General features: G+C 42.4%; 1 protein-coding gene across 1 annotated transcript in view; it reads left to right on the top strand.

Annotated features, from left to right (window-relative positions):
- The first annotated feature begins 2,412 nt into the window (after positions 1 to 2,412).
- The window catches only part of Acbd6 (acyl-CoA binding domain containing 6), a 151,953-nt gene continuing 137,483 nt past the window's right edge, over positions 2,413 to 16,882 (top strand). The window contains exons 1-3 of the mRNA XM_041663086.1: positions 2,413 to 3,199; positions 8,810 to 8,874; positions 11,632 to 11,728. Of these exons, the coding sequence (XP_041519020.1) occupies positions 2,978 to 3,199; positions 8,810 to 8,874; positions 11,632 to 11,728 (384 nt within the window). The 5' untranslated portion in view covers positions 2,413 to 2,977. The remainder of the gene's footprint in view (positions 3,200 to 8,809; positions 8,875 to 11,631; positions 11,729 to 16,882) is intronic.

The following is a 16,882-nucleotide window of genomic DNA, read 5'->3' as shown; positions in this document are numbered from 1 at the left end:
GCAATAGTGTCTATCTTATGTGGTAAGGATTAAGACTCTCACAGGTGCTGGAGCGATAACCCAATGGTTAAGAGCACTGGCTACTCTTCCAGAGGGTCCCAGTTTGATTTCCAGTACCCATAGAACAACTCACAACCATCTATAACTCCACTTCCAGGAGATCTGATGACCTCTTTTGGCCCCTGTGGACACTACACACAATGTACCAGCATACATTCAGGCAAAAATTTATTGTTGTTCGAGACTGCGTGTTCGTTTCCCGGCCACCCAGACCGGAAATAACCACACTGAAACTGTATTACTACAACACTGCTTGGTCTATTAGTCACGCTTCTTATTGACTAACTCTTATATCTTAAATTAACCCATCTCTATTAATCTATGCATCACCATGAGGTTGTGGCCCTACCAGCAAGGTTCTGGTGTCTGTCTCCTCCAGTGGCTATGTTGGACTCTAGCATCCAAACACCGAGGAGGAGTCGCCCCCAGAGACCATCTCACACACCACAGCCGATGCAAAAGCATGAGGATTTTATTAATTCTGTCATGACAGGGTCCCCCAGCATTCGGGAAGCCAAGGGACCTCGAATAGCTGGTACAGTCTACTTTTAAAGGGGCCACAGAAGCAAGGGGGGTTGTTCTTTGACTATTCTGATTGGCTTATTTGAAAGGGCTATTACCAATAATTGACTGGAGAGCTGTTGCCAGATCAGATGAGGTAAGAGGTCATTTTGACCCCGTTTCCCAGGGGACCGAACCAAAGCATACGTATATGGGTAATTGTTCAGGAACTGAGTACCTGCGAGTGTAGCTTTTAGGTCCTTGGTTCCCAGGGGAAGAGGGGAAGCACTATGGCACAGAGGCTGAGAGGATTCAGAATTGTCAAAAATGGCTTCAGGATTGTCTTAAAGTCTTACAGCTACATGGCACCTCCTTAACTCCACCTACTCACTTGCTATATCTCTTCCAGCCTGACTATATTCTTCCCTGCTATAGGACCAAAGCAGCTTTATTCATTAACAAAACACATTCACAGCAAACAGAGAGAAATACCACATCGATTTATATGCATAAAATATTTTTAAAACAGTGGATGATAGTGGCACATGCCTTTAATCCCAGTTCTTGAGAGGCAGAGCAGGGAGGTCTCTGAGGCTACAGAGAGGGTTCCAGAACAGTCAGAGCTACACAGAAGCTCTATTGTTGTATTTTCTTTACTCTAGCCCCATGTTGGAATGCTAAAACGTAATTGTTTGTTTTTACTCTTTCACTATGGGGGGCTGCCAGCCAACTCCCAAATAATTACACCCACTATTTCTTATGAATACCCGTCCTTAGCTTGAGTTGTTTCTAGCCAACTTCTCTTAAATTATTCCATACACCTTTTGCCTCTGGACTTTTTCCTTTTCTTACTTCTGAATCTTTTCTTGAAAAGAAAAAAAAAAGACTCTCAAACCTTAAGAGACTCAATAAGTCATTGTCAGTAAAGGAAACCACCTATCTCAAAACTAGGGCCGTAAAAACAAGCCCAGGTTGTCAAGATACCAGCCACCTGTGGAATTCTAGAACGCAGTTCATCCGTATCATCGACCCTGGAGTCAGAAGGTCTCAATAACAGGCAATCCAGCCTGTCTCCCACCCTGGTGACCCACAACCCCGACTCCAAAAGCTTGGGACTTTGGAAAGTTTTGTCTTGCTGTTATAGACACAAAATGTCTATTTTGTGTGTACGGATAGATCTGTGCATGTACTTTTCTTGTGGATATGGGAACCACGCAAAATTATTGCAGGTTGAATTGGATGCATGAAGGTATGTGGCCATTGCATGCATGTTTCTGACTGGTCTGAGATCTATCCTGATACTAGCTCAGTTGTTGCTATTACAACTAGCTGCCTGGGCTCAAAATTTGCCTCTGGGCCTTTCTGAAGACTTGATATGATAGCAAATGCGCATGGTTGATGGGTAGGTGTAATGAAGTTTGTGTACCCGTGTAGTTTTCCTTTTTGAAAAGACACAGAAAAGATCTGTTCCTTTAGGGTAGAGCTACGGGGACTTCCGGGCTCTACTAGAAGATGCAGGGGAAGTGTTATCATGAGATGATGCTAAAGGAAGGTGGGACTGGGGATCTGGTGAAGCCTTCTCTCAGAGCCCTGGGAAATTAGGGGTCAGCAGACATGGAAAACAGAACACCGAGGAGAGTCATTTGACCGTTTAGACACACGGTGGGGCAGTGAAGGCTCCATCAGTCGTTCACTTGCTATTCAAAACAGAGTCAAGATCTCGAGGAACAGATAACAGAGGGTCTAGGGGAGCCTGGGGTGCACTGACTTGGGTGGTTAAGAGAAGGCGGAACCTTTGTCCTCAGCTCCCTGTTTCCCGCTACTCCGCGTCTGCAGATACACCACCTAATGGACCGCCTCCTTCCCCTTCCCCGGGGGCCTATCCGGAGTTCCGGAGTTTGTGACTCCGGATTATCCGTAAGCGACGAGCGAACTCCCGCATAATTGAGACCAGTTTCTCCAACCCTCACCGCGCCCTCCATAACCCACGACTCCCTTCCGGGGGGGGAGGGCACAGGCTCGCGGAGCAGGCGGGGCCGCGGAGCCACGGGCGCGTGCTCCGGAGAGCATCCCGCCGAGCTCGCCCCCCACGCTTCACCACCTAGCTCCGGTGGCCTTGGCTGGCCGCGCGCTGCTGGCGTCTCCTCACCTCCCAGCCGAGCGGCCCCTAGACCCCAGCGCCGTTGGAGCGACCCGGGCGAGGCCAGGTGCTCGGTCTGACCGAGGGAAGCCGGAGGAGGACTGGCCGGCTGGGGAGAGCCGCCGGGCTTCGCAGAGGCGGCCCTATGCCCCCGGAGCAGGCGGAGTGGCAGTCACCTGAGGAAGCCAGACAGCTAGCTGTGTCCCACTGCTGCCGGGCTCCGCACCCAGATTAGTGGTCTAGGCCCGGAGGACAGACCACATCGAGCGAGTGGGCATGGCCACACCGTTCTTACCTGCGGGGGCCACCACGGGTGACAGTGGTGGGGAACTGAGCTCCGGGAACGACTCCGGTGATATGGAATCTCCCCAGACCCCCGAGACCGAGGCGTCCCGGAGCCTAGCCGTGCAGTTTGAGAAGGCTGCTGCACACGTCCAAAGCCTGATTCAGATGGCCAGCAGGGAGCAGCTCTTGTACCTGTATGCCAGGTACAAGCAGGTAAAAGATGGGTGGATGAGAGAGGGCACGGGCGTCTTTCTCCAAAAACTTACAGAGGCGTGCGGGGCTAATGGTCGAGTGTAATGAAGTGTCTGTGTGTCTGTATGTGTCTGTCTGTCAGCCTGTCCGTTTCGGTCGTTTTTTTTGGCCCTGGAGAATATCATTCTGAAAATGGAAAAATCTCTGCGCTTCTATGAATGATATTTAGCTGGACACGGACAGTATTGCTGTTTTTTCATTAGTGGCCTTGTATCTGAACTTTTACAAAATGAGGATGATAAAATCAAATTAGTCATTTGTTGCCAAAGGGACAGGTGATAGAAAAGATGGTAATGTTAACAAGAACTTTGGGATTTCAGAGAATATTATATACATAAAACACAAATATTACTGTTGTGATTTTTAGAAACGCTAAATATAGCTGACATGTTTTTGGGTAAATTTGGTTCTGTTAGATATAGTTATACTCTCCCACCTTTTTTTGAAATGGTTCCATGTTGGTAACATAGTGTGTGTGTGTGTGTGTGTGTGTGTGTGTGTGTGTGTGTGTGATGAACTCTTGACTCAGCTTCCTGAATGACTTTCTTTTTACAAATAAACAACAAAAAACCCAGGGAGTAGGCAACTCAGAAGATCGCATGGATATATTGGAATTAAAATGTAGTTTCTGAACTTTACCTAAAGATAAGGAAATGTATGAGTTACATATGTAAAACTAAGTTATCATTAATGGTTAGATACCAGAAGGAAAAACAATCACCTTATCACAATCAACAGACACATTTCAGCAGGATGCTACTGTCCTGTTCTGTTGACAGAGAATGCAAAGACCAGAGGACATCCAGACATCAGAGGCTTACAGGATTAAGGCCTCTAGATGTGAATGTGAAAAATGATGACAAGTTCAATAACAGGTCAGGAAAACCCCAGCTCTTTGAAACATTGGAAGAAATGAAGCTCTGGATAGTAGGTTCTTTTATTTTATTGGAATACAAAAATTGCCTCTTGGTATAGTTACATATATTTCGCCTGAATTCTTTTTTTTTCTTTAGGTAGTTGTGAGGACGTGCATGCATTTCATATTACATTTGTGTGTGTGTGTGTGTGTGTGTGTGTGTGCACATGTATGATAGTATTCAAGTGGAGGTCAGAGGACAACTTGCAGGACTTGGGTCTCTCCTTTTACCACATGGGTGCCTGGGGTCCATCTTAGGTGGTCAGGTCTGGTGATAAGCACCTTTACCTGTGGAGCCATCTTGCTGGCCTGTCCTGATTCTTAAAGACACTGAAAGGAGTGAGCCGTCTTCTGAGGACTGATGATTATTAGGAACGCATGCTAATAACGTTGTGGCCTGAGAGAGGTTGCTATTCAAGTCCTGCTCAACATTTTGTGTGATGCCAGCTGTGACTGTACATGACTTTAATCCAGTGCTTTGGGGAGGTAAAGGTGGTGATTGCTGTGAGTTCAAGACCAGCCTGGTCAGCACAGTAAGTTCCAGGTCAGCTGGAACTACACAGTCAGACTCTGTCTCAAAACAAACAAACAAACAATTGTGTAATGGGAGAAACACACAAGCTCTTCCGTTACATACCTGATTATATTGACTATTTTGAGGAAATTGGGTAAAATCACAGCTATAATTGAGTTACAAACTGAACTATGTCCTTTTTCCATGGCACTTCATTTTTACTTAACAAGAACTATATAAACTCTGTATAAAGTTGGGTGTTTGGCAGATAGTTTCTTGAAAATGAAAGAAGTGAGCCTGGAAAACAGCTGTACATACTTGTTGCCCGTGATGATGATATTTGAATTGTCAAATGAAAAGTAGAAGTTTGGGAAAAAGTGGGATCTGCTGCCATGAGCTCGACAGCTCCCCGGTGCTTACGAAGTCCTCCTCATGAGATAAGCGGTGGCGTAATGAATGCGAAGTTTCGCTCATGTATAGTGCAATATGTCAACATTTGGAAATGCTGTATGACTCAATGGGTTCGTTTCTAAATATTTCATGAGATAATGTTAAAAAATTCTTCCTTCCTTCCTTCCTTCCTTCCTTCCTTCTTTTCTTCCTGTTTTTGTTTTTGTTTGTTTTCGAGACAGGGTTTCTTCACGTAGCCTTGGCTGTCCAGTTTGCTCTTTAGACTAGACTGGCCTCAAACTCAGAGGTCGGTCTCCCAAGTGCTGGGATTAAAGGTGTGTGTCTGCACCACCAGTACCCTGCCAAGATCTAGTTTCTCACTATATATATGACAGATAAAGTCCACACATACTAAAGGTCTTTGGAGACTTTAATTCCAGGAATTAAGAAATCACAGGAATCACAGCACTACAGTGTTAGAGAACTCCAGTTTCAAGTCCTGCTTTCATGGCCGGAGAAGCTCACAAACAGTGTGCATGTTCTAGCTGAGGCAGAGCAAGAGGAGGGTGAACCTTTTTGGGTTTTTGACTTTTTATTTAGTGTGTGTTTGTGCGCACATGCCTGTGCCTACATGTATGGAGGTCAGTTCTCTTCCTGCCATGGGTTCCGGAGGATGAATTCAGGTTGTCAAGCCTGCCTGGCTAGTGCTTTTACACACTGAGCCATCTCTCTGGTTGTCCTAACCCCTCACCTCTTACAACATCTCTTCATGAGTGAGCATGCCTGGTGCCTGCCAAGGCTGAAGAGCTCATCAGATCTGGAGCTGGAATTACAGTGCAGGAGTGGCAGGCACTCCTAACTCCTGGGCTAGCTCTCCTGCACTCCACTGTTTTGTTTTTCAGCAAGATATTTTATTATAATTTCAATATACATCCAGACCTAGGAGTAGGCAGAAGTTGCGTGGCCTGTACCATAGTTTGTACTGTCCATCTCCTTTTGTTTTTTTTTTTTGTTTTTTTTTTTTTTTTTTGATTTTTCGAGACAGGGTTTCTCCGTAGCTTTTGGTTCCTGTCCTGGAACTAGCTCTTGTAGACCAGGCTGGCCTCGAACTCACAGAGATCCGCCTGCCTCTGCCTCCCGAGTGCTGGGATTAAAGGCGTGCGCCACCACCGCCCGGCTTCCTTTTGTATTTGTAGCAGGGTCCAGAAATGATGTGATTTCTGGAGATGTCAGAACTAAAGCCCAGATTCTCTGTAACATGTACAGACAACTGATCAGGATTTGCCCATGTGTGCGTTGAGACCACCCCCTCTTGAATTTCTGTATCTTCTCGTATAGGATGGGTTTGCAATGGCCTGTCTCACAGGATTAGAAATTATTCAAGAATTGCTTCTCAGTCAAATGACAAAAGGCCTGCTTCAGTAGATGCATGCTTTTTAGTAATAGCCAGAGGACTATGATCTATCCCTAAGGAAATAATTGGGGTGGTAAATTTTAAGGTTAGTTTTTATTTATGTGTGTGGTGTGTCTCTGTGGGTATACACTGCACGTGTGTGGGTGCCCTTGGCAGGCAGCAAAGGCCACCAGGTCCTCCTCTGGAGCTGGAGATCTTCAGAGGTGGTTGTGAGCTGCCTGACGTGGTTGCTGGGAACTGACCTCAGGTCCTTCAGAAGAGCTGCAGTGCTCAGAACTGCTGAGCCATCTCTCCAGCTCCATGAGTTGATAACTTTTATGAATTCATAGGCAGATGAAATGGTTGTAGGCTGAAAGGTTTTTTAGAATTAGAACTTGGAGCAAGACTGGAATTTTGTTTGGCAGTTTGAAAAGCAGAGGGGAAAAAAGAAGATGATGATGGAACAGTAGGAACAAAATTCAGAACTAAAAAGCTACAAGGCAGTGGGTGGATGAGTAAAGTCAGGGGAAGACCTTAGGGGAAGCCTGCAGTCTCAGGAGAATTTGGATATACGAGAGGGAGATGAGGGAAGGCCGCTCAAACAGACAAGTGCTTTGGGTTTTAAGTTTTGAGCAATTTTTTAGAAGCTTTGTTCTAATGAAAAACACCTGGCCCAAAAAATTCTAATACAAAGCAGAAACTGCAAATGTCATAAGAGATGTATAGAGTGGGTATGTTAGGAGTTTATGATGGAGATTATTTCTGGCAGTGGCAATCGAACTGAATTTTGTTCCTGCATGAATTTCATATTTGCACAGTTATAATGAAAACAATCTAATTTAGTTACAAATGTCATTTGAGTCTCAAAACTATAGAGCCAGGTGCAGTGGTGAACACCTGTAACCCCAGCCTTGAGAGGTAGAAGTAGGGGGTTCAGGAGTTTAAGACAGCCTGGTTTAAAACAACAACAAAGAATATCAGATGGGGCTGGAGAGATGGCTCAGTGATTAAGAGCACTGGCTGCTCTTCCAGAGGACCTGGGTTCCATTCCCAGCACCCACATGGCTGCTCCCACCTGTCTGTAACTCCAGTTCCAGGGTATCTGACACCTTCACACACTGTACATAAATTTAAATAAATTACTTTAAAAAAGTATTGACCATATAAATAGCATTTATACTATTGTTGAGACTCTTTGCCCCTTCCCCTAGCTTTTGACATCTATATTTAGTGTGTTTATTTATTTTATTTTTTTAAGACAGGGTTTCACTGTGTATCCCTGACTATACTGGAGCTCAATCTGTAGACCAGGCTGGCCTCGAACTCAAGAGTGCTGGGATTTAAAGGCGTGCATCATCATGCCTGGCTAATATGGTGCTTTTAAAATAGTGCATTTTCAGTGCATTCTGTACTGATTTGAGGAGAGGCAAAATGCTAGCAGAATCATGACAGTGAGCATGGAAAAAGACCTCAGTCTATGTGAATTCTGAAAAACCAAACTTTAAATTTTGTTAATTACCTGTTAAAGAATTTTCTTATAGGGCCCAGTGGAGTGATTGTAAAACACACGTTGTGCAAGCCCCACATCCTCAGTGGAGTGGGCCTGACCTCTCCCACCCTCATGTGCTCACACACAGCAGTACATTAAAACTTCCTATAATTTTATATTATATTCGTTGGGAGAGGGCTTGAGACATGTAACCTTGGCTGTCCTGGAACTTGCTCTGTAGACCAGGCTACCTAGAGCTCAGAGATCCGCCTGCCTCTGCCTCCTAAGAGGCTGAGATTAAAGGTGTGCGCCACCACCATCTATCATAAAATTCTGTTTTGATGGCAGTAAAGACTATAATTTTATTTGTAACTTGTTTTATAATTAGCCTGCTAGTTTAGAAATGCAGCTATTTGTCACCCTTTTTTTTTTTTTTGCCTGTGTGTTACTGTATTAGTTAGCAGTTATTTTATATAGAAAGCCAGCCGAGGCTATTTATGTAATACATTTGTTTAATTAGTTAATGTAGACAGAGTCTCACCGTGTAGCCCTGCCTGGCCTAGAGTACATTGTGTGGACTAGGAGGGCCCTGAACTCATAGAGAGCTTTGACGGAATGCACAGAGATCCACCTGCGCTGCTAGAGCTGTGCATCGCCACACCCAGTGCTGGTGGTGGTTTCAGTTGGGATTATTTGAATTTTTTTGTCTGTTCTGCAAACAGTGTTAAATTTTGTTACCCTATATATATTAAAATACTTTCTAATCTATAGTTATAAGTGTACATAATAAATTTGAGAAGAAAAAGTCTTTCTGTGTTCCTTAGAAAAATAAAATAAGTTCTTTATATTTTCCCCCCTTCCTCTTTTAGGTCAAAGTTGGAAATTGCAATATTCCTAAACCAAACTTCTTTGATTTTGATGGAAAGCAAAAATGGTAAGAAACATTCTTGGGATCTTTATTTTTTTTTAAATTTATTTATTTATTATATATACACTTTCCAGGATACAGTACCGGATCTCATTACAGATGGTTGTGAGCCACCATGTGGTTGCTGGGAATTGAACTCAGGACCTCTGGAAGAGCAGCTAGTGCTCTTAACCTCTGAGCCATCTCTCCAGCCCTCTTGGGATCTTTAGTAAGGTTGTCAGAAATGACTTAAGGTCTTAGGAATTAGAAAAGGGTTAGCGGATTAAAGAATTATTGTTTTATTAATCTCTTTCATGTTGGCTGCTAATGACAGGTGGGGGAAGGGATTAAAGGGATCTGCTTTTAGCTAAGTCTGAAGGATTCTTTGGTGCTGCTGTTAGCGCAAGGTAGTGGTGGCAGAGACCAGAGCCCTTATCTTACTGCTCAAGGTTGTTTCTTGTCTAGCCTCTAGGAGACTGCTGCTTCTCACCACAGAAGGAAGGGAAAAGAAGATAAATCCCCATCTCCACTTATCTCTGCCTCTGCCCCACAGAAAAAAGTGCTTGTTGTAATTTTTTGGAAAGAATTGTGGAGAAAAAATACCTAAAACCTGACACAGGCTCACTCTGCTCTGAATACATTTTTCATCTATAATTCAAAGATTCCCTCATATTATTCTTTCCTAGCTGGCTGAAGCGGAAAAAGAGAAATTGTTAAACAACAGTGAACATAGTTACAAAATGGGAGATTTTTTTTTGTGCAGCAGCCCCAGAGGGAAGATTAGTGTTGAGGGTGGAGTTATTTATTGCTCTGCAATCAGTGCGTTAAGGAGACATTCCTGCATTTCAGTAATTGCTACAATTTTGATACCCAGATTTAAGCATGTGAACGTAACTTTAAACAGACAGTTGAAGCTGTTCATCCTAATTTGTTATACTATCAACGTCATCCACAATCCTTTGGAGTCTAAGTCACATGGTTTCAAGTAGGCCTATAATATACCCCGTGGAACACCTTCCTGCATTCATGTATTTATTTATTGTGTTAAAGGTCTCTTAGGATATAGAGGGTTTTGTTTGTTTGTTTTTAGATTTATTTATTTGTATGGATATTTTGTCTGCATACATGTATGTATACCACATGTGTACCTGGTTCCCATTGAGATCAGAAGAGGGGTTTGGATCCCGTGGAGCTGAGTTACAAATGGTTGTGAGCTGCCATGTGGATACTGGGAGCTGAATCTCGGTCCTCTGCAGAAGCACCAAGTGCTGTTAACCACTGAACCATCCAGTCCTGGGGTAGAGTTTACCCATGGATTTGACCATACATCCTAACATTGCCAAATGTGGATCTCTGGACCATAGTCCGACTACCAGCATTCAGCTGTGGTGGGGGTGGGGGGCGAATCACTTACATCGCCAACCATGCTCTTGGTTGGTTCAGATGACATTCTGTTTTTTCAATATGTGGTACATCAGTGCTTTGATTTACATTTTGTTACAGATTTTCTCTGTTGATGATAAGCCGTTTCTGGAATTTTGTTATCTAGAGAATGTCAAATGTAGCTTTTACTCTGAGCTTTTTTGCTGTGTGGAATTTTATCACTTCATTATTTTCCCTTATTCATTGCCCAGTTCTCCATGTTTTCAGTGATTCTCTGCTCTTCAATGTCTATTATTTTTTATAGCCACTCTTATTAATTAGTAAAGCAGAAAACTGTCAGATACTGCCATTACCAGCTCATTAATATATTAGTTATGGGACAGGCTGACATCATGTGTCCTTACTGTTACCCATTATAAAGGACATGCAACTTACATATTACTCTTACCGAAATATTTAATTTTAATCAATGATTAATCATTTTGAGAAGAACACTATTTAGGTGAGAAAACAATTAGGCAAACCAAGCTGAGTGGCATTTTGTAAAATAATTGTTTTGAGACTTAAAAATGTCAACATGTGGAAGAGAAGGAGGAAGATAAATGAACCACAGTGGCATGCATGAGTCTTGACTGGCTTCTGGTCTGGGAAGACAAGTCATGCCGGGCATTGTTGTGACAACCAAGGGAATCTGGATAGCTTGTCTCTGTGTCGTAGAATTGGGGATCCCCAGGTGTGATATAAACTTACATATTTAGGGGTGAGGCTGTATGTGTAAGTAACTGTCAGGAGAGTCAGTAAAAATTTTAGAAAGATCTTGCTTTCTTCATAGGAATAGGAGACGAGGACTGGGCTCTCTTTATAAGATTAGAGGACCAAGAAACCTGGTTAAGAGTGGGAAGACTTGGCTGGGGTAAACCAAGGAGCCTATCCCTGTAGCCTGGACAGTGAATTCGAAGATGGGAAGTACTGCACTGGTCTATAGATGATGCAGTCTCAATAGTTGTGAACACTGAATTTAGGGAGACTAATTAAATCTTAGAGTACTATAATTTGTGATATTTCAAAATTGAACAGGTAGGCAAGATATCTGTGTTCTAAAATTTCATGTGAGGAGGGAACTGGGGGAAATTTTCCAAAAGGCCCTTGAGGTAGGGTTATGAGTTTTATACTTGTTTATTAACATAAAAGCATAAACAGAGCACGTCCGCTTTGACACTTTGTTATCTTTATGTCCTCAGAGCCTTGAAATATGTGTGTAGAATATTAGTAAGAAATATGCCAGCTGGATGTGATGTGTGAGCTTAAGGCCAGCCTGGCTGCATAGCACAATCCTGTTTCAACAACGTGCTGTTGGTGTTATTTGCATCATTGATGAAGGGTGTCTCTTCTGTGCTCTAGGGAGGCATGGAAAGCCCTTGGTGACTCCAGCCCTAGCCAAGCAATGCAGGAATACATCGCAGCAGTTAAAAAACTAGATCCAGGATGGAATCCTCAGGTAAGATTTACTAAGTATACATTATACTCTCTGGAAACTCTCCTTCCGCCCAAGTGTCTGAGCTTTGCTCAAGTCACATGTCTTAGGCTCATTTCACCAAAAGTCTGTAAGGTAATTGTAGTACTTATCTGTTAAAATGACTACTTAAATATTAATACAACCAGCAACTGATGCAGAGACCTCCTTTGAGTAATAGGTTTTAGAAGTATAATTTTTTTAAAGATGTTTTTATTATGTATATATTGTTCTGCCTGCAGGCCAGAAGAGGGCACCAGATCTCATAGATGGTTGTGAGCCACCATGTGGTTTCTGGGAATTGAACTCGGGACCTCTGGAAGAGCAGCCAGTGCTCTTCACTTCTGAGCCATCTCTCCAGCCCTGAAGTATAATTTAATCTTGTAAAAACAGAATTTATTCAGAATTTCTCTGGAGATTCTTTCAAATAAAACAATTTAGATTTATTACTTATACATACCTTATTTTATATGTATGTGTGTTTTACCTGCATGTATGTATGTGTACCATATATACATTCTTAACGATTTTATTTTAATGTGTATGTGTGAGTACTTGCATGTATGTATGTTTACCATGTGTGTGTGTGACCCCTCAGAGTTGGAATTACAGGTGATTGTGAGTTGCTGTGTGGATGCTGGGAACTGAACGTAGGTCCTTAGAAGAGCTACAGTGCTCTTAACTGCTGAGCTGTCTCTCCAGCCCCTTTCAAGATATTAAAAACAGGAAAACTGGTGAAAAGTCTGTAGGCTAGAAGTTGGGTCATAATGATTACAAATGCAGATAACTTTGAATTTTGTTTTGTTTTTGAGTCTCATTAACTCTGGCCTCAAACTCAGAGATCCACCTGCTTCTGCCGCCTGAGTGCTGGGATCAAAGGCATGCAATACGCAGTACCTGTCTTGGTGCACTGCGTGCGTGCGTGTGTGCATGCGTACGTGCGTGCGTGCGTGCGTGTGTGTGTGTGTGTATAGACACATTATATGGCAAAAATTTTAGAGTGAATGAATTAAAAACTTGAAGGTGTTTTGTGGTAGCTTTTTCTTGGGCACATCAGTTGTAAGTTACAAGTATGGGAAAAATTTGTCACATCAGTCGTGGGGTCTAAGTAGTTGTTAGGAACCCTAAAATTGTGTGTCTTGACATCAGAATGGATCTTAGGAGTTCAGAGACTAACAGATGGCCGACAGAACAGCTTTCTTGCTGACTTCCTCTTGGGGACCTGAGAAGTCCCTCCTCCCCTTGTATGTGTATGAATATCGCTGTTTTCCATTTCGTAATCTTCTCTAAAGCAGCAGTATGCAGATGCCACACATGTCCTCAGTCGCAGATCTGAAGGTCAGTGGTCAAACAGATGCCCCCAAGCTGAGCTCAGACTGTGAATTCTAGGTCTTGGCCCGCGGGCTTGGTGTTTTCCTGCTGGTTTACAGGTGGCTCCTTCTGGTTCATGGCCTTTGAAGGCATTTGAATATATAAATTCTGGCATATATTTGAATTTGTGTGTTTTTTTTTTAAACCTTCAGTACCTTACTTATGCAGTAAATTTCTACTATGACTGTTAAAATGTGGTTAGAGATTTTTTTCTTATTAAATATTTATTTAATGGCATCTTAGAATATTTATCAAATTTTACTATTTTTTGTTGGTGATGATGGGAATTGAATATAATTTCTTTAATATATTTTTCTAAATATATTTTAATGTTGCCAGACAGTGATGGCACACACCTTAAATCCCAGCACTTGGGAGGCAGAGGCAAGCCTATGCCTGAGTTTCAGTCCATCCTGGTTTAAACAGTGAGTTCCAGGGCAGCCCAGGGCTACACAAGAAACCCTGTCTTGAAAAAGTAAAAAAACAAAACAAACAAAATTGCAGTCTTGTAAAGACAGCCAGGCAGAAGCAGATAGATCACAGCCTAGTCTACATAAGGAATTCCACGATAGTGACATTACTGAATCCCTGTCTCAAGCTGAAACAAAATAAAGGCAAGCAATGACGTTCATTTCATATACATTTGTGTGTTTCTGTGAATGTGTGTGCTGTATACTTCTCAATTTTTAGCTTACACACTCTAGGCTGGTCCTTTTAAACTTTTTTCTCTTTTTTTTTTCTCCTTTGCTTTTGGATTGGTAAGAGGTATAATATAATAACTTTGGTTTCAGGAAGCTTTGACATTAATCATTTAGGCTAAAAAAGAGTGATTCTTTGGACTAAAGATGAGCTCAGTGTTAGAGCACTTGATTAGCAATTCTGAAGCCCTGGGTTCAAATCCTAGCACTAAGAACAACAACAACAAAAAGAGTTACTTTCTTTTTCTGAGTTTGTTTCTGAGAAGTGAAATGAAAACACTGTGTATGGGCTGGGTTTGCATGTGTTGTCCTTTGAAACTGCCACGGAAATCTTCGAAGTTAGAAACTATTATTGTCTGTACTTTAAAAGTTAGGAAATTCACTAAACTGTCCACAGTTAAGGAACAAACAATAGCATTAGAAATTAGACCCATGCTTAATGACTTAACCGTACCAGATCTGCTGTTTGAAACACACACATATACACTCACTCGCACACAGAAAACACAACAGAAACATGTATGTAGATGAATATGTAAAGTTATAATAATGTAACTTTTTGTGTTTTCACTTGTGTTTTTCTTCAAGAATGTATTGATCAGTGGTCATCAGTGTCTTTATTTCTGTAGTTTTGGCAGGGGGAAGGTAAGTTTTAATATTCACAGTTTAAAAGAATTTCAATAGAAGAAGGATCTTCTGTGTGGCCTTTATATAGATTTACCAGTTATGTTTGCTTTGTTCTGTTTACATATTCATACACACATCTATATCACATATTTGCATAAATATTTTTTCTAAACTGTTTGTTATAAATTAGAGACCGTGTTCATTTACCCTAAATACTCAGTATTTATTTCCTAAGAACAAGCACTTTCATAACTGTACCTTAATTATCAAAATCAGAAATTTTATTTTAACTTATTTTCATGTATATATGTATATCTTAGAAAGCTTCCACAAAGATTAGAATTTTAATATTGATCCACCCTTACTGTGGAATCTGTAGTACATAATCACATTTTTCATTTACTTAACAATGCCCTTTCTAGTTATTTGTTACAAATCCTACCAACCTGATTTAGAATGATGCATTGTATTCCCTTGCCATATTTCTTTAGGCTTCTACAACAGTTTCTTGGGCTTTCTCTTTCTTTCTTACCTGTGCTTTTGTTTTTATTGTTGTTGATTTTAATAAGAGCCATCTTGAGAAATGTCTCTCCTTTGGATTGTTATAATTAGCTTCAGGTTGCACATTTTGGGAGGAATAGCACAGAAGTGTGCCGTCCCTGCGTTTCTCCGTAAGCAACTTGTGCGGAGCACTTTGAGACTTTCTAGACACATGCTGTTTTCCTAATAAGATTTCACCTACTAGTTTTAAACATTAATTAAGGATTTTCTAACTCCATTGTTTGTTTTATTTTTATTTTGTATTAAACTGTGTGATCATCCGGCTTAATTTTATGCCGTTTTAACACGGGCATAATTATCAGATAGGAGGGACCATCAATAATTGATAAAATGCCTCCATAACGTGGACATTTTCTTAATTAGTGATTGACGTGTGAGGGTCCAGCTCAGGGTGGGTGGGGCTACTCCTGATCTGGTAGTCCTGGGAGCCTCCATGGCCTCTGCATCCGCTCCAGCCTTCAGGTTCCTGCCCGGCTTGAGTTCCTGTCCTGACTTCCTTTGATGATGAACTATGATATGGAAGCATAAGCCAGATAAACCCTTTCCTCCCAAGTTGGTCATGGTGTTTTATTACAACAGTAGTAACCCTAATCAAGACATAAGGAGCTTTTCATTTCTCAGTTTCTCTGTCACACTGTCATCCACCCATCTGTCTATTAGGAAAAGAAGTGTGGGATGTCTGCAGTTTTGCCCTGTTAAGTTAGCCTGTTTCTTAAATGCCGGCAGAAGGCTGGCGGATCCTGGGTCAGAGCCCAAAGACTTTATTATTCAAGACTTGGCAAACTGCTTGAGCTTTATTTGGTTTGCATCAGTTTCCCACATCTCCTGATTCCCATGGGGATGACACCATTAGGGCTAGCTGGATTTCTGTCTATGCAGTGGCTGTGCTAGAGGGAAAGAAAGCACTGAGCTATGGGAATTCACAACTTACAGCAAGCCTGCTGTTTGTCAGGGGCCAGAGAGGTGCTACTGCATTCCCAAAGGTGTCTTGCTGGTCACAAAGTTCTGAGAAATGGCCTGCATAAGAGAGTGCTGAGGGCCTGATCAATTGAGCAAGAATATGTAGGGATTTTCTGCACCCATAGTTGATTGCCTTTCCCAACACTTACGTGTTTATAGTGTATAGACTTATGGATTTCTGTTTTATTCATGCAGTATAATCCATTGAAATAATTCGTCTGCTGAAAGAATCTTCAAACCAGCCCATGTCCTTTTCATATCCCCCAATCCTTGGAGCATTTTTTTTCTTTCTTACTGACACAAGACAGTGTTTCCTAGCACTGCTGTCACAGAGAGTGCCACAGCTGCTTAAAACATCAGAAACTGGTTGTCTCCTAGTCCCGAGAGCAGACGTCTGAAATGAGTTAGCATGTGTGGAGAAGATCCTTCCTTCTTCATCTTCTGGTGGCCTGCAGACATTCTGTGCCTTGTGGTGACTGCCCTAGTTTGTCCCTCTGCTGTGGTAGAATAGTGACCAGCAAGGGACTCGGGGAGAAAAGGTTTGTTTGGCCTATAGATTACAGTCTGTCACTGGGGGAAGTTGAGGCAGAGACTCAAGGCAGGACCTAGAGGCAGGAACTAAAGCAGAGACCATGAAGGAACAGTGCTTGCTGGCTCCCTTCCAGGCTCCTGTTCAGCTACCTTTCTTGGATAGCCCAGGCCCATCTGCCTAGGGATGGTTCTACTCCTGGGCTGGGTCCTCTACATCAATTAGCAGTCAAGCAAATGCCCCACAGACACGCCCACAGGCCACTCTGTTGGAGGCAGATCCTCAGTTGAAGTTCCCTCTTCCAAGGTGTGTCAAGTTGACAATCAAGATTAGCCGTCACTGTGGCCAAGCTCCAGTGTCCGCCTTTGTATTCCCATGGCTAGGTTTCTCTAT

Source organism: Microtus oregoni, unplaced genomic scaffold (genome assembly GCF_018167655.1).
Source record: "Microtus oregoni isolate MIOR12 unplaced genomic scaffold, Mior012 000013F_ref0000133, whole genome shotgun sequence".
Lineage (NCBI taxonomy): Eukaryota > Metazoa > Chordata > Mammalia > Rodentia > Cricetidae > Microtus > Microtus oregoni.
This window is presented reverse-complemented; position numbering and strand designations above follow the sequence as displayed.